Source organism: Ranitomeya imitator, chromosome 5, assembly GCF_032444005.1.
Source record: "Ranitomeya imitator isolate aRanImi1 chromosome 5, aRanImi1.pri, whole genome shotgun sequence".
NCBI classification, from domain to species: domain Eukaryota; kingdom Metazoa; phylum Chordata; class Amphibia; order Anura; family Dendrobatidae; genus Ranitomeya; species Ranitomeya imitator.
Genome location: NC_091286.1, coordinates 387,421,794 through 387,443,853, shown reverse-complemented (window position 1 = coordinate 387,443,853; position 22,060 = coordinate 387,421,794). Strand labels below are relative to the sequence as shown.

At 41.7% G+C, this 22,060-nt stretch overlaps 1 protein-coding gene across 2 annotated transcripts in view; it reads right to left on the bottom strand.

Annotated features, from left to right (window-relative positions):
- Nucleotides 1-17: 17 nt before the first annotated feature.
- Nucleotides 18-22,060, bottom strand: part of ELOVL5 (ELOVL fatty acid elongase 5) — an 88,421-nt gene continuing 66,378 nt past the window's right edge. For both annotated transcript variants that reach the window (XM_069726793.1, XM_069726792.1), the window contains exons 5-8: nt 21,446-21,617; nt 19,785-19,909; nt 7,851-7,985; nt 18-2,913 (exon numbers count right to left, since the gene is read on the bottom strand). In XM_069726793.1, coding sequence (XP_069582894.1) covers nt 2,785-2,913; nt 7,851-7,985; nt 19,785-19,909; nt 21,446-21,617 — 561 coding nt within the window. In that variant the 3' untranslated portion in view covers nt 18-2,784. The remainder of the gene's footprint in view (nt 2,914-7,850; nt 7,986-19,784; nt 19,910-21,445; nt 21,618-22,060) is intronic.

The window sequence follows — 22,060 nt, the reverse complement described above, 5'->3', positions numbered from 1 at the left end:
ATAAATGACTAGTAGAATGAAGTCACAACTTTTTTAATATATTAAACAGACACATATGACATGTGTATTACTGTATAAATGACTTTGCCAGTGCTGGACGTTAGGCAACTATGAAAACAAATTAACCCCACAAACGTTTATACAGTTTCCTTGGCATTATTATGACTTACTTGCTCACTGCAGGGGACTATGACATTTAGCTAAAAAAGTTTTTTAAAAAAAGTCAAAACATATTTCTAAAAAATTGGGAAGGTATTTTGGGGGTTACAAATGCATCTATAGCCCAAACAGCAAAGGTAGCGGTTATGCTTGCTGTAACATACACACAAAAGGCAGCCTAGGAATGTTTGACATCAGTGAAGTATGAAATAATGGCTTTTTCTAAGACCTCCAACTCCAGATCACAAATTTTTGTATAAATATACTGCAACGTAAAATAATTCATACGTTCATAATAGCTAGGCAATGGTGAAACACTCTACAAAACGGACTTTACAGACTACGGTACATACTCGTCAAGTACTAATGGCCATCTACGAAAGTATGCAATGCCTTCAGTAGCCGCAAGGAGGCAGCAGTGCTATGAAGGATTTGTCAATCACTGGGACCAGAAGTCATCTGTAGGGCATATAGTACAAACTCCAGCAGATGACATGTCAAACGTGAAAAAGAAAAATGTTATGTTGCAAACAGACTTCTTTTTTTCACTAGGTGTCTACGTCATGGAGAGCAAAATACATTTGAGCACCGTAATATATTACCTGTATGGTTCAAGCCAAAGGCTTCCCTTGATTTGATTTGCATTATACAAACAAGCAACTAAAAGCATAAATTAAACCAAACCTAAAACTGTGATCTACTAAAGGCAGAATGGTCCTTGCGGGGCTGCAGTCACATTCACAATTCAAGTCAACTTGTAAAAAATAAAAAGCTGAGGGCCCGATTCAGAGACTACAGTGCCCGATTCATCATCTGTGGGTTTTTCTTAACTCGCTTCTCTTTTTTGACTTGTGGCTTTCTTTGATGGTGCAAAATGGAAAAGGTGATTCATGAATTTTGCGCTGAACCCCAAATTGTCTTCAAGTGCTTTTTATACTTCTTAGCTGGAAAAGTCTCACATTTTGTAAAACGTCACAAAAAAAGCTCCCCCCAAAGAAAATAACCTGGCGGATGTAAAATGACTCGAAAGGCTGACTGGAGTAGAGTTGCGTCAAATTTTGCAATTCTTTAGAAAAAAGGTTCCATTTCATGACTGTCTAAAATATCTGGAAAAGCCACATTGTCGTAAAAATCTGAAAACTAAACTACAAAAGACAACTTGAAAACTGGAGGAAATGCAATAATGAATTGGGCCCTGAATATTTAACCTGCAGGTAAAGTGAATTAAATCGCGCTCATCTTAATTTTCAAACTGCGCCTGTCTCCTTCATGTGCGCGCACAACGCTGCAGACCGCTAAACCATCACATAAAACACAACCAATGATAGCCCGATCATTCAGGGTGCGTGTAGGAAACCTCACTACTAGTATAATACAAATAAATTCGAAAAATATATTTATCTACTAAAAAGCGGAGTTGTCAAATGTTTTCTTTTAAACCTTTTCTACCCTGTAGGAACTACGGGCCGTGTTACCTAAATTCTGTCCTATTAAGGCTTGTTATTCACACTATATGGCACACAAACGACAGGTATCCTGCATTAGAAAATGAAATAGTATTCCTGGTACCTAGAAATTGCTAGTCAGCACCTAGAATATGAAACTAGTAAGGCAACAGCAGTGTAATATACTACAATAATACTTTTTTTTAGTATCCACGGTCTACAAAAAGGGTATGTGTGCACACGATAACTGAATCGCTGGTCCCAGTCAATGTCAGGGTGTTCTGCCGCATATTCTGCCACTAAAGAGGGGCTGAATAGGAGGTGGCGCTGCTCAGTGCTTTCTATTTAACACCGATATTCTTAAACTTCCCGATCTTATGTGTCCTTCTTCACGGTCAGCTATTCTCACACAGCCCTGAGAAACGACGGGGTAACAACTCCATACCAGGCCATCTCTATACAGACATGTATACAACATTTTTTATGCAGGTTATGTTGGTGTTGCCTTTCCAAAACCATGAAAATACAGATGGATTCTAAAAATATATATATATGTTAAAACCTAACCTACTTTTATTAATGGCAATGCATCCTTCCAGAAGTTTCCATTTTGGATCATGTGTTATAGGCAAGGAGCAATAGTGCATTATGGTCTAGAGCAGATGGCATCCACCTATAGCCTTTACTTTACAAGTCCCAGCATCCCCTGCCAGAACCATATTAAGTCCATTGTGGTTTGTCCTGATGAAGAGGTATGGACACCTCGAAACGCGTTGACAAATAAAAGCCGCATCCATTTTGGCCTCTTATCGTATATTGGACCACTGGCAGCGCGGATTTACATCACTTCTCCTCCAAGTTAGAACCATATTAAATGCATGTGGCACAGCACACGAAGAGGCTCACATAAGCTATTGGCATACTGAGACTTGTAGTTCAGCAATTGTTGCTCTAGGAGGCAGATCTAAGCAATAACCGCCGCTAATTACAGGAGCAATCCTAAATGTGTCTTCCGCATCTTAATGTGGGTGTCATTTTGTTATTTTCTACATTAATCACATTATATAACTAGGAATAATTTACAGGAGCTGGAAGGGTGAGGGTGTCAGTGCACAGAATCATTGTTTGCAATCTGATGTTATATCATCTGGCATAGTGAATTGGTGGCCGGCTTCTCTGCTCAATCCCTCCTTTGTTTGCGCTGCTTGACATTGTCCTCCAGGGATGAAAGGCCGTTTGTGTGTCCGTTCGCTGCAGTCACTGATCCATTCTGGTAATCTTTCCTCCGGGAAGAGGCTTTCTTGTAGGTCTGTGAAGAAATGGTAAAAATGTCATGGCATTTCACTGTGCGGCCTCATTTACTGGCGGAAAGTCGTATGGAAATCAGATTAATATTAGTAGTGCACACACTCGCGGTTCCTGCGCCATCTCCAGTAGTCACCTCTTTCTCACTATTTATAGGAGATTTGATGTTACCCATAACTGGAAGGGAAAGGCTGGAAAACCTCAACAATCGGCGCCTCATGAGTTTGTGAGGTTTTTCTAATGAGATCAGTAAATGAAAACTGACATTTAAAAAGATTCTAGGATTTTCAGAAAAAGCATTCAGTTAAATTGAAATAAATGTCTAATAGATGAAGGTGGTATTCATGGGGCCGCAGCTATGAGCCCAGTGACGCACCGCTGTGTGAGAAAGCATGGCTCTCTCCAGTCACCTGTCCCCATATTATACTGCCCTCACACAGGACGGCATAATCTAATGTAGACCAGGAGGCAGCAAGGCTGGCCATTCCGCAGTTATTAGCAATGATTAATAGTTCTTGGACATTTAGTACAGAGATGTACAGGAAATGGTGAATACATGGTCTTTTTTGTGTGCATTACTTTCATCTCAGTCTTGGATGAGACTCACACTTTCAAATTTATGGGTGTGAGGAAAACACAAAAAAATAGGATCCCACACGGACCATCAGAGCAGCATCAGATTTTTACAGATAGATTTCTACTATAAACCTAGGAAACTGTATGTGATCATGTACATGTTTTAATGTAGCTGTATGAAAACTGATCGCACATGGATGTCACATGGACATAAAAGACGGGACACATGGGTGACATGTGGATGAAAAGTGGAAGAAAATCATCTAGAAAACTGGGACAATTTATTCACACGCTCATGGGCAGGCCCCCTAAACCAGACTGAAGTAGTGCATGCTGTGATCTTTTTCACACGGACACAACCTGTGGGAAAGATCGGTCATCAGATCAGCCCCACTGACTACCAAATCCGATACGATTTGTACGCTTGTCTGAACGAGCCCTAGAACGTACCTCACATGGGCAGCAATTGGCCCAATGTTAGCCGAAATGCTTTTCACACGCTCCTCTCAGCAGCTGTGGTGTGGTCGGATTTACCAACCAGTCTAGTGCATGTGGCAGCAGGCAGCTCCTGAACATGTCCGCGATGTGGACGAGCACACCGAGCTGTCATGTCTGCTATGGGAACTTAGCCTACCGGGTTCCCTGAAAACGAATGTGCATCTGAAGGAAAAAGGCACACGTAGTCCGGAAATAAGATGTGTGCGTATTTTTAAAGTGAGTGAGGTTTTAGGCCATCGTAAAATTTTTGTTGAGTGGATCCTCTCCAAAATCCTCCTCCTAAATGCTTGGGAAACGCTTCCCATTAATTTCTACAGGAAATCCACTGTGCTAGTTCAGAAGACTTTCCACATTGTTTGCTCCTGAAGAGGCGTTGAAAAGCACTTGGTGGAAAAAGAAAGTGAATATCACTTCTTAGAAGTGGATCCTGGAGGCATCTCACCAAACTATAAACTGACAAATCAAATACTTCACGAACAAAGTCTTCCAAAATGGCTTCAGAAAAATGTCACTAAAAACTCCCCATAAAAGAAGTGCTTCCAAAACAATTCCCACTCGCAAACTCCTGGTTTTCAGTGCCTCTAAAGCTCCATGTGAAAATCGGTCTTAGAGAAGTGATCTAAGGCTATTTGTAAGATCCCATGGTGTGGTGAGCAGAGGCAATGAGTTTGTAGGTCATATCTAATAGGCTTGTCCAGGCTCACTTTATGTGACTGCACACTTCTGAAACCTGACAGCATGCGGTGTGCACACAGTAAGCATTCTCCGGAGTTGTCGGTGAGAATGGGCAGACACATAACCGCATGTATGTGATTTGCATTCCTGCTGTCACATGCCAACTAGCTGTGCTTGTTTTCTCTCAACAGAAGTGCACTAAGAGAGGAGAAGCACGTCTAGTCGGAATGTGAGCGGAAGTATTCAAATTGCATACATGTGGTCATGTGACTGCCCACTCTCACCAGCAACACTGGAGAATCCCGACAGCATAAATATAGTGACTGCAGACTTTCATCCTCCGCCTGGACAACCCCTTTAAGCATTACTGTATATTCATGCATTTAATTATCCCTACAGGTTGATGTTAACAATAGGAGCGAGGCACATAAGAAATAATTCAGTAAATGTACACTTGTACAAGTACAGGTCTGTCTTGAAATATAACCCGAAGGCAGGCGTTCTGGTGTTTCATCCTAAGCCTCTGGAATGCCTTCCTCAGCCTCCCTAGGGTATGTGTTAACCCTTTCAGTAGCTGTAACTGTTAAAGCATCAACATTGCCAGCTTTTAAGAACATGTCAGAACCAGATAACACTCAATTCAATACAATCCACCGGATATGAAATGTAAGTGCTATAGCACACGATACACGCTGTAATGGGATGAGTCAGACTAAGAACACTTTATGTATTCGCAGAGACTGCATCAGTTCATGCCGCAATGGAAGCAACCCCAGTCTGCGTTCATATGTGGCGGCAACATGTCAACGCCGCCTTTTATAGCGCAATCAGGGCCACTTTATACTTATATTACTGTTATATATTAGAGATGTGAGATTACGAAGAAAGAGCACAGAACGGACACCCTGGCCTGATCTTATCCTGCTACATCATATTCGGATAACGCACTGGTATATACTTCCTGATGACAGATGTGTTTTAGTTGAATGTTTTATGCCATCCACACAGCAATGCCGTGTTATGTGTGCTGCAGTATGGTGCTTCCATAATGTGATACATTCATAATGTGATATATGCTGGGAATCTAAAATTGAAGACACATAAAGGTTCAATATGGATACATTGCAGGCTATTGATGCCCTATTAGGCTGCCATCACACTATCAGTATTTGGTCAGTATTTTACATCAGTATTTGTAAGCCAAAACCAGGAGTGGAACAAACAGAGGAAAAGTATCATAGAAACATATGCACAACTTCTGCATTTATCACCCACTCCTGGTTTTGGCTTCCAAATACTGATGTAAAATACTGACCAAATACTGCTAGTGTGACGGCAGCCTTAGAGTATGGTCACCCAACCGATTTCTCCACATCTGAGAAAAATTGTCCAATTATCCTCATTAAAGTGGCATCGTTGTTTCTCCACCTACTCCAATCTGTCAGCCCCCGGATGTCATCTGAGTGATTTCAAAATTTTTTCTCAGATCCATACACTTGCATTGCCTATTTTGATCCTACATTTGGATCAAAATTGTACATGTCTCTATTTTTTTTCCATGGAACAGTCAGTCTAAGGAAAAAATCAGACATGTTGACAGTCCCATAGAATATCGTAGGTCCGAGTGCTGTCCTTGACAACCATGGATAGCACTCGTCTGAGAAAATCGGTGATGTGCATGAGCCCTTAGCCTAATTTTCCATGATGAGTATTTTGTGTGTTTTTGAAGCTGTGTATGGTCTGACAGGTTCATCAAAGTGCATGGAATGAATACAAATCTCATACACTGTCCTTTTTTTTGGTTACGCAGTGTAAACTGCCTTGCAATGCGTTCCGCAAGGTCATTTTCTCTTGCAGTATATATGAATTTTATTTTTGGATTTTACAATAGAGTTGAATGAGAAGAAGACACTCTGCAGGAAAAAAATTGCATATGCCTGTAATCCGCACAGAACTTTATCAACAAAGTTTTATCATATCTAAGTAACAGGAAGTATCCAAAACAAAACAGTTTTTTCAATACATAACATACCAAAAAGAGACAAAAACTAGAATTAAAAAAATGCAATAAAAACAAACATAAAAAATGCGCTAAAAAAACGCAATAAAAAAACCTCAAGTAACCTAATTTAGCTTATTGATACAGATAATATACATCAAAAACTCACCAAATACTCACCATGGGAACTTACCGTTACGGCTCATTGACATGTCTGATTCACATTTTTTTCACGTACAAGAAAAGCTGGCCTAGTTTCATCAGCAATTTCGCTCTGGGTTTACTCAGAGTTTAGTCCGAGATTGGTACAAATTTCAGCAGTTTTTCTCATAAGTGTTAAAAAATAAAAAAGGTTTCTCCACCTTCTTCTATCTAGCAGTCTAGGAAATTCAGATTGCACTCGGATGGCATCAGAGTGTGGTCCAATTTTAACACGGACCCTTAGATTTGCATTGCCGACTTAGATCCAACACTTGGATCAATATTGGACATGTCTTTGGAATTTTGCATGGAATGCTTGGTCCGTGAAAAATCAAAGACACGTGAATGGCGCCAATTATAGGTATATGTGGAAAACAAGCACACTTCATTCACAGAAGTTCTTCACGTACAGATGTTATTGTAAAGAACAGACGTGTGAATGAGCCCTGAGTGGTCTGTAGAAATGCAGGTCAGTAATGTGATCACATGTATGAAGATTAAGAAACCCAGAGAGGAATAAGAATAGAATAAAGAGTCACATATACGACAATGTCAGGATATCGGACAGGCCCACTTTGAAACTAATGAAAGTTTCTGAAAGGAATGTGAAAGTAGATCGCTAGAAAACCATAAGGGCAATGGCCGATCCCTATCATCATGAAAAAAACAAGCATTAGACAGAGGAGTTGGGCTCTGGGTAAATACTGGAATATATATTTATTTTCTCAATTTTGGTGGGATATATCTTGGGAATACATCAGGACACATAGAAAAATATTTCTAGATTTCTGCTTTTAGCTTGTCTATTTTAGGGAAAGAACAAATGACCCATCGGTCAGGAATTCAACTGCACAGGGAGACTCTTACCAACCCCGGCAGTGTCATGTTCAGTAATGGCAGAAAGGAGGCAGCAGACGTCACTGCCTTCTGCTGGTATAACATGGGGAAAAGTTGTGTCCTCTATCAGGATACATTGAGAGAAATGTCCATACCTGAATGTAGAAGTTAGAAAAGAGGATGATAAGAGAGATCATGTAGCCGTTTTGGAAATACAGCCATCCCATGGGAAATGCACAGCGCCAAACCATTGCACAGCTGGTCTGAAACATTGTCAGGACGAATTGGGTCTGTAGAAAATTAGAAAATATGCAAAATATTAATTTCCTAGCATGCAAACACACAAAATGTACAAGAAATACAACATTCACAACATGCAATGCCGCGTACATTCATAGGTCACATTTGTACAGAAACAGACAAAATAATTGTATGGCAATACATCAAATCAGAGCCATAAGGAGATACATGCTCTGCTATCATGACCAGATAAGCAAGTTGAAGATGAAATGATCTCTAAAGGCTTAAAATTACAGATGAAAAATGTCCTCTTTGTATTTTAGGCAAGACATTTTCTTTTTCATATTTTACATTTTAAAAATTTAAAAAATGAAAATGGGCAGATACAAATGTTTGAGCACCCTGCAAGACAAGAGTCTTTCGATTCTTGTTTGAGGGAGTTTCATCAATTCTTACAGTTCTGTGAGATTCCTGTACACTTCTATTTTGAGGTCTAGCTACAGATTTTCAATGATAATAAATAATAATAAATAATTATCATGTTCAGATCAGGGGACTGTGAGGGCCATTGTAAAACCTCCAGCTTCTGCCTTTTGAGGTAGTCTATTGTGGATGTTGACGTCTGTTTAGAGTCATTATCCATTTGTAGAAGCCATCCTCTCTTCAACTTCAGCTTTTCTACAGATGGTGTTATATTTGCATCAAGAATTCATTGAAATTTCATTGAATCCATTCTTCCCTCTATGTGAAATGTTCCTTGCGCCATTGGCTGCAACACAACCCCAAAGTATGATCGATCCACCACCATGCTTAATGGTTGGCAAGATGTTCTTTTCCTGAAATTCTGTGCCCTTTTTTTTACCTTTGATATACCTTTGTTCATTGAGGCCAAAAAGTTCTATTTTCTATTTTTTTTTCCAAAATGCATCAGGCTTGTTTAGATTCTCTTTTACATACTTCTGATGCTGAATTTTATGGTGCGGACGCAGGAAATATTTTCTTCTGATGACTCTTCCTTAACCCCTTCATGACCGGGGGATTTTTCGTTTTTCCGTGTTCGTTTTTCGCTCCCCTCCTTCCCAGAGCCATAACTTTTTTATTTTTCCGTCAATTTGGCCATGTGAGGGCTTATTTTTTGCGGGACGAGTTGTACTTTTGAACGACATCATTGGTTTTAGCATGTCGTGTACTAGAAAACGGGAAAAAAATTCCAAGTGCGGTGAAATTGCAAAAAAAGTGCAATCCCACATTGGTTTTTTGTTTGGCTTTTTTGCTAGGTTCACTAAATGCTAAAAATGACCTGCCATTATGATTCTCCAGGTCATTACGAGTTCATAGACACCAAACATGACTAGGTTATTTTTTATCTAAGTGGTGAAAAAAAATTCCAAACTTTGCTAAAAAAAAAAAAAAAAAATGGCGCCATTTTCCGATACTCGTAGCGTCTCCATTTTTCGTGATCTGGGGTCGGTTGAGGGCTTATTTTTTGCGTGCCGAGATGACGTTTTTAATGATAGCATTTCGGTGCAGATACGTTCTTTTGATCGCCCGTTATTGCATTTTAATGCAATGTCGCGGCGACCAAAAAAACGTAATTCTGGCGTTTCGAGTTTTTTTCCCGCTACGCTGTTTAGCGATCAGGTTAATACTTTTTTTTATTTGATAGATCGGGCAATTCTGAGCGCGGCGATACCAAATATGCGTAGATTTGATATTTTTTTTATTGATTTTATTTTGATTGGGGCGAAAGGGGGGTGATTTAAACTTTTATGTTTTTTTTATTTTTTTCACATTTTTTTAAACTTTTTTTTTTTACTTTTGCCATGCTTCAATAGCCTTTATGGGAGGCTAGAAGCAGGCACAGCACGATCGGCTCTGCTACATAGCAGCGATCTGCTGATCGCTGCTATGTAGCAGAATTGCACGTGTGCTGTGAGCGCCGACCACAGGGTGGCGCTCACAGCGACGGGCAATCAGTAACCATAGAGGTCTCAAGGACCTCTATGGCTACAATGGAGACGCATCGCCGACCCCCGGACATGTGACGGGGGTCGGCGATGACGTCATTTCCGGCCGCCCGGCCGGAAGCGGTAGTTAAATGCCGCTGTCTGCGTTTGACAGCGGCATTTAACTAGTTAATAGGTGCGGGCAGATCGCGATTCTGCCCGCGCCTATTACGGGCACATGTCAGCTGTTCAAAACAGCTGACATGTCCCGGCTTTGGTGCGGGCTCACCGCGGAGCCCTGCATCAAAGCAGGGGAGCCGGCATCGGACGGTATAGTACGTCCGATGCCGGTAAGGGGTTAAAGACCGTACTTCTGCAGGTGTCTCTGATCTACTGTTTAATGTTCCACAACTCCAGATTCTGAAGATCTTTTGCAGTCAAGGGGAGGTTCTGATTTGCCTCTCTAGCAATCCTACGAGCAGCTCTCACTGAAATTTGGTCCTGTTAACTGCCATTACTTAATTACATTTCAAACTAAGGAAAGGGGAACTTGAAAATGCTTCGCTATCTTCTTATAGCCTTCTTTTGTTTTATGGGCCTCCACCATTTTAAGAGTGCTAGACATATAAGAGGACTGTCGGAGGGAACTCGGAGAATGGCAGTTATGGAATATGTGAGAAAACGGGGCCCGGATGTCATTTGTCTCCAGGAGACACATTTACTTGCAGAAAAGGTAAAAGTGTTAAAAAGGAGGTGGATAGGGAGGTCTTATCACTCTACGTATTCTTCATATGCTAGGGGGGGGTCTCGGTACTGATTGGGGCGTCCACGCCTTTTGAAGAAATTGAGAGCCATGTAGATAGAGATGGGCAAAATGTTCTGTTATTCTGCAAAATTTATGGGCAACCATTATGTCTAGCAGCTGTTTACTTCCCACCCCCATATTCTGGGAAAAAGGTATAATAAATATTTGAATTGTATAAACGGGGTATGGGATTACCAATGTTAATGATTGGGGATGTCAATAATGTGATGGATGAAGGGTGGGACAGGTATAAGAAAGGTTTAAGCAAAGGCACTAAAAATCTGTCAATGTTTGGGAATTATATGACAGAATTGGGGAAGGTGGACCTCTGGAGAGTGAGGAATGAGAATGTAGTCTGTTACTCCTGTTATTCTGCAACCCACGGTTCCCTTTCCACGATTGACCTAGCACTAGGAAATGATTTAATGACACGCATGATCTGTGGGATAGAATATCTCCCGAGAGTGATTTCGGACCACAAGCCTATAGAGCTCTTGATTAGACGGACAGGTTGGAGGACTGGACGAGGAGGTGGGTGGAAATTTCACCCCCTGTGGCTTGAACATATTAATATGGATAACATTAAGAAGGAGATCACAGAGTACTGTCAGTTTAATGAAGATAGCGCTGATAAGCAGGTAGTTTGGGACGCAATGAAAGCTTTTCTGAGGGGCCTTCTTTTTAGGGAGATTTCTAGATGTAAATCCAAGACTAGGATGGAAGATAAAGAGATCATAGAGAAATTAGAAAGAGCAGAAAAAGATATGGTGCCGGACCCATCAGAGATATCTCAATGTAGACTAAGGGAAGCCCAGGAAGAGGTTAATAAGTTGTATATGAAAAAAGCGGAGAGAAGAGCTTTTCAGAAATTACAGTTTTTTGAGGAAGGAGAAAGAGTGGGGCACTTGCTTTCAGTGGTAAAGGCGGCACAGAAAGAATCATCGTATGTGTACAAACTAAGGACAGATGAAGTGACTGTGTTGACAGATGTAGTGGATATTTTGGGTGAGTTTAGAAGTTTTTATGAACAATTGTATTCATCTGGGTTGAGGGCTACATTGGGGGACATTGTAAACTTCCTGGGTGAGGCGAAACGTCCTAGGATTGGGGATTCCGATAGGAGAAGGTTGGATGAACCTATAACGGAAGAGGAGAGTAGACTTGCTGTCATGTCAATGACTAACAACAAGACCCCTGGAGCTGATGGACTCCCGGTTGAGATATATAAGAATTTATTGGATATTTCAGTGGCTAAATTAAAGATAGTTTTTGATGAGGCGCTACGGGAGGGAGAGCTGCCGGCGTCCATGAGAGAGGCGAGAGTTGTAGTTATTTTAAAGGAAGGTAAGGACCCGGAATTGGCGGAATCCTATAGGCCAATTTTGTTGCTGACGGCGGATGTTAAGATTTTGGCTAAAGTAGTGGCTAACCGTTTGGCAAGTGTGGTCCAGAATCTGGTCCATCCTGATCAATCTGGTTTTATGTCAAATAAGTCTACAGCGATAAACTTACGTAGATTATTCCTGAACTTGCAGCTGCCGTCGGACAACGAGGGTAATAGAGTTATAGTCTCATTGGATGCGCGTAAAGCGTTTGATAGTGTTGATTGGTGCTATCTTTGGGAGGTTTTGAGATCTTTTGGTTTCGGGCCGACTTTTATCTCGTGGGTGAGGTTATTGCATTCTTCTCCGACTGCTAGGGTGAGAGTTAATGGAGAGTTGTCTGGAAGTTTTGGTTTATATAGGGGGACTAGGCAGGGGGGTCCGCTGTCTCCGCTGCTATTTGCGTTGGCAGTGGAGCCCCTGGCACAGACAATTAGAAGCTCGACTTCGGTTAGGGGGTTCCGGTATGGCATGATAGAAGAGAAAATAGCCCTATATGCAGATGACATGTTACTCTTTTTAGAAAATTGTGGAGAGGCCTTGGAGGGTGTGATGCATATTCTTAAGACATTTAGTGATATATCGGGTCTTGAAAACAATTGGGCGAAGTCAAATATCTTGATAGTGGATAAAGGGGGCGTTGACATCCCAATATCAGGGGAAGGTAGTAAGCTGACAGTGGTTTCTCAGTTCAAATATTTAGGTGTTAAAGGGTCTTTTCCTCTCTCTCGAGCTATGTCGATCTGAATCTGTCCCCATTGTTGGACAGGTTTAGGAAGAAAATAGGGGCGTTGTGCAAGTTATCTCTCTCAGTGGTGGGAAGGATAAACTTAATTAAAATGATTCTTATGCCCCAATTATTGTATATATTGCATAATTCCCCAGTTTGGCTGCCCCGGAAGTGGTTTCATACCATTAACTCTATATTTCGAGACCTTGTTTGGGGGAAGAAACAGCCAAGAATTAGGCTGGAATTGCTTCAGAGACCTAAAGATGGGGGGATTGGCCCTTCCGAATCCCTGGATCTACTTTTTGGCAGCGCAGGGTCAGCAGATGAGAGGTTGGAGAGAGGTGAATGGACTGGGTTCGGTTTAGTGGATTTTGATTTGGTTGGTGGGAAGGGACCCATTGGTTTAGGGATTGGAGGCAGGGGGATTTGGGAAGTTTGGAACGTCCTATCCTACTTTGATACTGGTTCAAAAAGTATGGGAGGGAATTAAAAAGACAAGAGAAGTGGGACTTTTAACAAATCTCTCCCCAATATGGCATCATAAAATACTACCTGAATTTATTAAAATGGGGGAATTCAAAAATTGAACATCATTGGGTATTCAATATGTGGCTCAGATTCAGGACGCACAAGGACTGTTATACTTTGAGGCACTGCAGGAGAGTTACGGGTTGCAGGAGACCTGTAGGTTTCAATATGGACAGTTGAGACATGCGTATCTTGCGCAGAGTAAGGCTACTTTCACACTTCCGTCGGTACGGGGCCATCGCCATGCGTCGGCCCGACGGACGTTGTGAAATAAATGAACAACGGGGGCAGCGGATGCAGTTTTTCAACGCATCCGCTGCCCCATTGTAATGTCCGGGGAGGAGGGGGCGGAGTTCCGGCCGCACATGCTCGGTCGGAAATCGCGGACACGTCGCACAAAAAAAACGTTACATGTAACTTTTTTTGTGCCGACGGTCCACCAAAACACGACGGATGCGACGTGTGGCCATATGTCGCAATGCGTCGCTAATGCAAGTCTATGGAGAAAAAAAAGCATCCTGCGGGCAACTTTGCAGGAAGCGTTTTTTCTCCAAAACGACGCATTGCAACGTAGGCACTTTGACGGAAGTGTGAAAGTAGCCAAAAACGATGGATATGGGAATTTATAGAGACATTCTGGTGGACTATTTCTGTGCGACGGGAGGAACGAAAGGGGTAGTCTCGGATATTTATAGGGATTTGTTATATACCTTTCTTAATAGATTCCCTATTAAGGCAAAAAGAGAAATGGGAGGAAGAGTTGGGAAGGATAGAGGAAGATATCATGGAGTATATTCCCCAATTATCATTAAGTGAGCCGGGTAGACTTTTGCAATTATATGTGCTTCACAGAGGATATAGGACTCCAGATAAGCTATGTTAGGCTACGTTCACATTAGCGTTGCGCGCCGGTGCGTCGGCGACGCAACGGCGACGCAACGCGCGACGCACCAAAAACGCTGCGTTTTGCGACGCGTGCGTCGTTTTTTGACGAAAATCGGACGCACGAAAAATGCAACTTGTTGCATTTTCGTGCGTCCGACGCTAGCGTCGAAAACGACGCACTTGTCGGAAAACGCTACCAAAAAAACGCACGCGTCCCCCATGTTAAACATAGGGGCGCGTCGCCGCTGCGTCGCCGACGCAACAGCGACGCACATTAGCGTAACGCTAATGTGAACGTAGCCTAAGGGTTGAGACAGACTTCCGAGTGTCCTAGGTGCCAGTCCGAGGGGGCAGGGATTCTACACATGTTATGGCAATGTACGAGATTGAATTCATACTGGTTGGAGGTGGGAGAAGCAATTGGGAAATCGTCTGGCTGTACAATCGCAAGCGATCCTGTGATATATATTTTGGGATATGTGGAAGAGATCCGAGTTCCAAATCATCATAAAGTGGCCATAGCTAGATTATTGTATGTTGTGCGAAAGCTAATTGCCAGGCACTGAGTGAGGTACCGCCGACTCTGTAGGAATTTTATAGACAGTCTGATATGGTTATTAATATAGAAAAGGGTATTTATGAAAAAAGGAAAAGTATGAAAACTTTTAAAACACTTTGGAAACCTTGGATGGAGAGGAACTGATTCCAGTGGGATGTTGTTTTATTCTGTAAGCAATGCATGCTATTGTCCTATTCTTGTTTATAAAGGCTTTAAGGGAGGAGGGAGGGAGGGTGGGGAACTGGGGGATTGTTTCAAAATGTTTGTAAACATGTTTATTCTCCTTTGCTGATACAATTGTGTGTAGTTGTCAATTTGAATATTGTTAATAACATAGTAACATAGTAACATAGTTAGTAAGGCCGAAAAAAGACATTTGTCCATCCAGTTCAGCCTATATTCCATCATAATAAATCCCCAGATCTACGTCCTTCTACAGAACCTAATTGTATGATACAATTATCTGTTACAAAAATTATCTGATTTAAAAAAAAAAAAAAAAAGTGCTAGACAGCTGCTTAGAAGAGCCAATTTCTGCGGTTTTTGGCACAAGGTTAGAGGAGGTTGGGTTTTTATAAAGCTGGGAAATTTGCAGCACCTGGACTTTCCTAACGATGAACAAGCCATAACCCTAATAGGCTAATTGTCTGAAATGTTGGTCAAAGTTATCTGAGCACACCAATCTCCAAAGGTGGCCAAACTTTTGCATTGGTCCGTTTTCCTTTTTGTAATTTTTAAAATGTCAAAGATGAAAATATTTTTTTTCTCCCTAAAATACAAAGTAAATAGTACGTCAGCTGGCAGAACCCCTGCTTTGAGGTGGGCTCCGGCGGTGAGCCCACCTCAAAGCCGCGACATGTCAGCTGTTTTGTACAGCTGACATGTGCGCGCAATGAGCGCGAGCGGAATCGCGATCCGCCCGCGCCCATTAACTAGTTAAATGCCGCTGTCAAATGCTGACAGCGGCATTTAACTAGCGTTCCCGGCCAGTAGTGCTCGCACCGCTGACCCCGTCACATGATCGGGTGTCATCGGTGCATTGCCATAACAACCAGAGGTCTCCTTGAGACCTCTATGGTTGTTGTTGGCTGATTGCTTTGAGCGCCACCCTGTGGTCGGTGTTCAAAGCAACCCTGCATTTCTGCTACATAGAGGTGATCTGTGCTTCACCTCTATGTAGCAGAGATGATCGAGTTGTGCATGCTTCTAGCCTCCTATGGAGGCTATTGAAGCATGCCAAAATAAAAAAAAAAAAGTTTAAAAATATAAAAAGTTTAAATCACCCCCCTTTTGCCCCAATCAAAATAAAACAAAAAAATTAAAATCAAACCTACACATATTTGGTATCGCCACGTTCAGAATCGCCCGATCTATCAATAAAAACAAAGGATTAACCTGATTGCTAAATGGCGTAGCAAAAAAAAAAAAAAAATCGAAACGCCAAAATTACGTTTTTTTTGGTCGCCGCAAAATTGCATTAAAATGCAAAATAATGTATCTGCAACGTATCTTTTTTGGCAATTTCATCGCACTTGGAATTTTTTTCCCGTTTTCTGTTACACGACATGGTAAAACCAATGGTATCGTTCCAAAGTACAACTCGTCCCACAAAAAATAAGCCCTCACATGGCCATATTGATGGAAAAATAAAAAAGCTATGGCTCTGGAAATAACGGAAGCGAAAAACGAAAAAAATGAAAAAAGCTCCGGGGCGAAGGGGTTAACTTTAGGCCTTTCAGAGATCGTTTAATCCTCAACTTGCTTAACTGTTCATAATAACAGTAATTTTGAACAGGGGTGCCCAAACATTTACATGCCCATGTAGAGCATTATAATAGTGAATAGTCCTAAAGGAAACTCAGCCCTAAAGGAACTTTTTCATCAAAAACTGTGAAAGTCTCCATACACATTAGGCGGCTGTTGGCCAAAAGGTTTCTCTCTGGAATCCACCATACACAGGAACGCTTGGCTTGAAGGGGTGCTCCTGTGTTCTCTAGGACTCCAGTATCAACTTACCTCCATGTCGAACTAAAGGATGGGGCTTTGAAATTCCAACAGCCGAATCTTTCTCTCCATCAACATCATCTGTTAGTCAAGGGTAGGGGGGCCGCCACAGACATCAGATTCTCGGCCAATCCCACCATTGGCCAACTTTCGATTAATGTGTATGGGGGCTTTGGTGGTTCCTTCCATTGTTGTTATGTCTTTGGTGTTACAGCACAACACATTTGCTTTCCCAGCCAGGAATTGTGCCTGCAAATGATGCTTCCTTCACATATGAGGTTTTATTGCATTATACTCGATATTTCCCTGGATGTGATGTGGTCTTAAAATAACTGGAACGCACAGCTATACTTTTATACTAATACCCTAGGTAAATATGGTCGCCTTATGGTATGAGAAGAAACTGCTCCTGATTGTGAAAAGTGATGTTTGTGAATTGCGATGACTTGTGTCTCACATTGACGTGGATTAAGGCCGGCGTCACACTTGCGAGTTTTACGGACGTAAGAGCGCAGAAACTACGTCCGTAAAACTCGCACAAAATACGGCACAATTATTCTCTATGCCCCTGCTCCTATCTGCCGTATTTTACTGATCAGTATTATACGGCTTTCTACGGCCGTACAAAATCGCAGCATGCTGCGTTTGTCACCGTACTGCGCAAGAAATACGCCAATGAAAGTCTATGGAAGCGTGAAAAATACGGATTACACACGGACAAGCAGTGTGACTTGCATTACCGGCTTTTTCTTTCTCCTTCCTAAACCCGACATGATTTGAGACATGGTTTACATACAGTAAACCATGTCTTCTCTCCATTTTTTTTGCAGATTCCACACTACTAATGTCAGTAGTGTGTTTCTGCAAAATTTGGCCGTTCTATCTACTAAATTAAAGGGTTAAATGGCGGAAAAAATTGGCGTGGGCTCCCGCACAATTTTCTCCGCCAGAGTAGTAAAGCCAGTGACTGAGGGCAGATATTAATAGCCTGGAGAGGGTCCATGGTTATTGCCCCCCCCCTGGCTAAAAACATCTGCCCCCAGCCACCCCAGAAAAGGCACATCTGGAAGATGCGCCTATTCTGGCACTTGGCCACTCTCTTCCCATTCCCGTGTAGCGGTGGGATATGGGGTAATGAAGGGTTAATGCCACCTTGCTATTGTAAGGTGACATTAAGCCTAATTAATAATGGAGAGGCGTCAATTATGACACCTATCCATTATTAATCCAAATGAAAGGGTTAAAAAAAAAAAACACACACATTATTAAAAATTATTTTAATGAAATAAAACCAAAGGTTGTTGTAATATTTTATTTAACGCCCAATCCAATCACTGAAGACCCTCGTTCTGTGAAAGAAAAAACATAATAAACCAACAATATACTTACCTTCCGCAGATCTGTAAAGTCCAACGATGTAAATCCTTCTGAAGGGGTTAAAACATTTTGCAGCAAGGAGTTCCGCTAATGCAGGCTGCTCCTTGCTGCAAAACCCCGGGGAATGAAGCTAAATATAGGTCACTGATCTATATTTAGCTTCATTTGCGGTGAGGCGCCCGCTGCTGGCTGTTCATAGATCGTGGGAACTTACCTAGAAAGCTCCCAGGCAAGTATATTGTTTGTTTATTATGTTTTTTCTTTCACAGAACGAGGGTCTTCAGTGATTGGATTGGGCGTTAAATAAAATATTACAACAACCTTTGCTTTTATTTCATTAAAATAATTTTTAATAATGTGTGTGTGTGTTTTTTTGTAACCCTTTCATTCATTTGGATTAATAATGGATAGGTGTCATAATTGACGCCTCTCCATTATTAATTAGGCTTAATGTCACCTTACAATAGCAAGGTGGCATTAACCCTTCATTACCCCATATCCCACCGCTACACGGGAATGGGAAGAGAGTGGCCAAGTGCCAGAATAGGCGCATCTTACAGATGTGCCTTTTCTGGGGTGGCTGGGGGCAGATGTTTTTAGCCAGGGGGGGGGCCAATAACCATGGACCCTCTCCAGGCTATTAATATCTGCCCTCAGTCACTGGCTTTACTACTCTGGCGGAGAAAATTGCGCGGGAGCCCACGCCAATTTTTTCCGCCATTTAACCCTTTATTTTAAGAGCTAGAACGGCCAAATTTTGCAGATACACACTACTAACATTAGTAGTGTGGATTATGCAAAAAAAATGGTGATATGAGATGGTTTACTGAATGTAAACCATGTCTCAAATCATGTCGGGTTTTAGGAAGGAGAAAGCAAAAGCCGGTAATTGAATTACCGGCTTTTTGCTATATCGCGGCTGTATGAAGTAATAATATATATACATATATGTGTCTACTGACATATATATATATATATATACATATACATATATATATATATAGACAGTATATATGTTTTTATTTTTTTTTTAAACACATGGATCCCTTGTATAGGCGTATGTCGGTTTGGCAAGCCTGCGATAAAAACACGCAGTGCGGCTGCCATACGGATTACATACGGAGGATGCCATGCGCAAAAAACGGTGACACACCCTGCCTATGGAGGAGCTACGGACCACTATTTTCGGGACTTTTCAGCGTATTACGGCCGTAATATACGGACCGTATTTGCATACGCTGTGTGTGACGCCGGCCTAACTCATTATGTCCAATCTGGATATCTATTAGCAAATACACCCAATGAGAAGTGACTGAATACACACATTTTAGTGCAAAGACACCAAAATGAAAATTGTTGCTTTACAAAATATGTTTATACATATAAAAAATCCTTAATAAATAACACTAAGAGAGGAGAAAAAAAAAACGTGACATCATAGTCTATAAATGCATAACTATAGAAAACACAAGCAAATTGAAAACTCATACAGGACACATAATCCTAAATGCAGAATCACCTAAAATCATTCTCTGCGCCCTAGTGTAAATGAACAGCTGAGCGGGGAAACAAAGTATTACCCCGATGTGGATGGCAGATATGACAGGACACCATAAATCAATGGAAGGCTTACCAGCTGGCACTGAGTGATGTATTTCTTCCACCATAGATAAGGTCGCATGGATGGAACAGCTGAGAGTCCGTAGTAAGAGTACATGAGGACATGAATAAAGCTATTCAGAGTGGCACCAAAGTAGGCTAAAAAAAGAAAACACAACTACAGTAAAAAACTAATGAAACATCATAGAACATATAACCATTCAAATATAAATAGGAGGATGTAAAGGTGACCTGTTTGTGGTAGTCTGGCAGCTCTTAAAAGGGCAACAACAGACTCACTCTGTGCTAGCTACTTTGCTTAGTAAGTCCCCGAAGAACCCTGGCCTTCACCCTGTAACTCCTATGCAGGGAACTGGGGCCCCCTAGGTTATATCTGTGGAGGGGCTGCTGGATCGATTTAACAGAAGAGGTCCTGCGGGCCAGGTCAAAACTAAAAAAGGGCGAATTGTCAGGCAGAGCAGGGGGTCAAAACAATTCAAGGTCAGCAACATACTGTAATATATCGTGAAAGATTAAGGAAACGGTGGAATAGGGACCGAACCAGGGTCAGGCTAAAACTATAACTGGCAGCTGACTACAGAAAAGTAAGGTTTTAAATAGGAAAGGGGCACAGCAAGGGATCCAAGCACAAAGGTAATTACAACAGACCGTAAACTCTGCAAAAATAAAGGTTGTCTGACCAATGGGACATAGTAACATAGTTAGTAAGGCCGAAAAAAGACATTTGTCCATCTAGTTCAGCCTATATTCCATCATAATAAATCCCCAGATCTACGTCCTTCTACAGAACCTAATAATTGTATGATACAATATTGTTCTGCTCCAGGACACTAAAGTTATATCTGAAACACGTTGGTGTCGCCCAACATCATTCGCAGTGAAAACACGGCGGCGCCTGTAGACAGAGGCGGAAGGAATGGCAGTGTGCTCATACATGGATGTGACAGGGGTAGGCAACAGATGTCCACAGAACTCCTATGTTGTCATTTCACTAGGGTATTTCATTAGCCAAAGGTCCAGTACAATTCCATTTCTTTGTTGGGAATCCAATAATCCTGCACTTCTGATAAGGTAATAGTGGCATAGTTTACATCATCATTTTATTTTGAGCAGTTTTCTCTACTGAGATGCACAGGTCATCAAAGTTACGCTTCACTTTAATAATAGGTTTTTTCCCCCTGCACAGATTGTTAGATTTAATATCAGCTGAAGGCTAAGCAATAATTTAATTCCCCATTGTCAAAAGCTACTTTGAGATGCTTCCCCTTCTGAGATGTGGATGATATCCTAAGCACTGGCTCCTAGGCCTTCTCCATGGCCATCTTCATGACACAGAGGTGGGGCTGGTAACTTGGGAATTCATTAGTCAGGGACATAGAAATAATACATAAAGCAAGCTGTAGGGAAACAATGCCGCTTTCTTTCTCGGGGTTTTACTCTATTTTATCATTTAAAAAGCAGAGAAAACTTTCAGGTTATAAAAGGAAACTGGCATGATTTCAGGGCGGGACCCGAAATGGAAAACCAGTTGCACTGTATGGAGGGATTTCTTTCCATCTCATTCTCAATGTTGTAAATGACAATGTTTCAATGGAACAAAACCATCACGTGTATGTGTCCTACGAGGCTCTATGGTGCATATCTCATTCCAAATGAGGGACTCTTAGTACTCACAGTGTCCACAGGGCACCCAGTTCATGACAAACCACCAGATGTTCAGCATGGACGCGTGGTGATAGACATGTAGGACGGTGATCTGGTGGTTGTTTTTACGGAGAATGAAGAAGAACGTGTCCATGAACTCAATAAGCTTAGAAAAGTAGTACCACCAGAGGACTCGAGTTATCTGTTGGAAAGAAAATACTCGGTGTAACCATATAGATTTGTATATGGGAATAAAGAAGAATAAATCAGCAGAAAGCATCCAAGCAATCATGTACTCTGCAGATACTGGGACAGTTGGCAATGCAGTCGTGCCAGTATCCAGGCTGAACATAATATTTACCGAGCACCAAACCATTTTGTTAGACGCTTGTAAAGTTGCATGTAAAGCAAACTATTTTCAAGGAAATCTCATCACTGTCCAACCAAGAGTGGTGGCATGTTAGAACAGGTAAGGCAGGGGAACATGTCCCATATGAGAAGCTCAGGACGGCACATGCCGCACAAACATAAGGCTGGTGATCTCGAATGGGGTCACTGACGTCCATACTAAAACTCCTTACATCGCTGCTTCACTATTGGCTGGGCAAGCAAAGCAAACGGTCACTTGTGTTATGATATCTCACA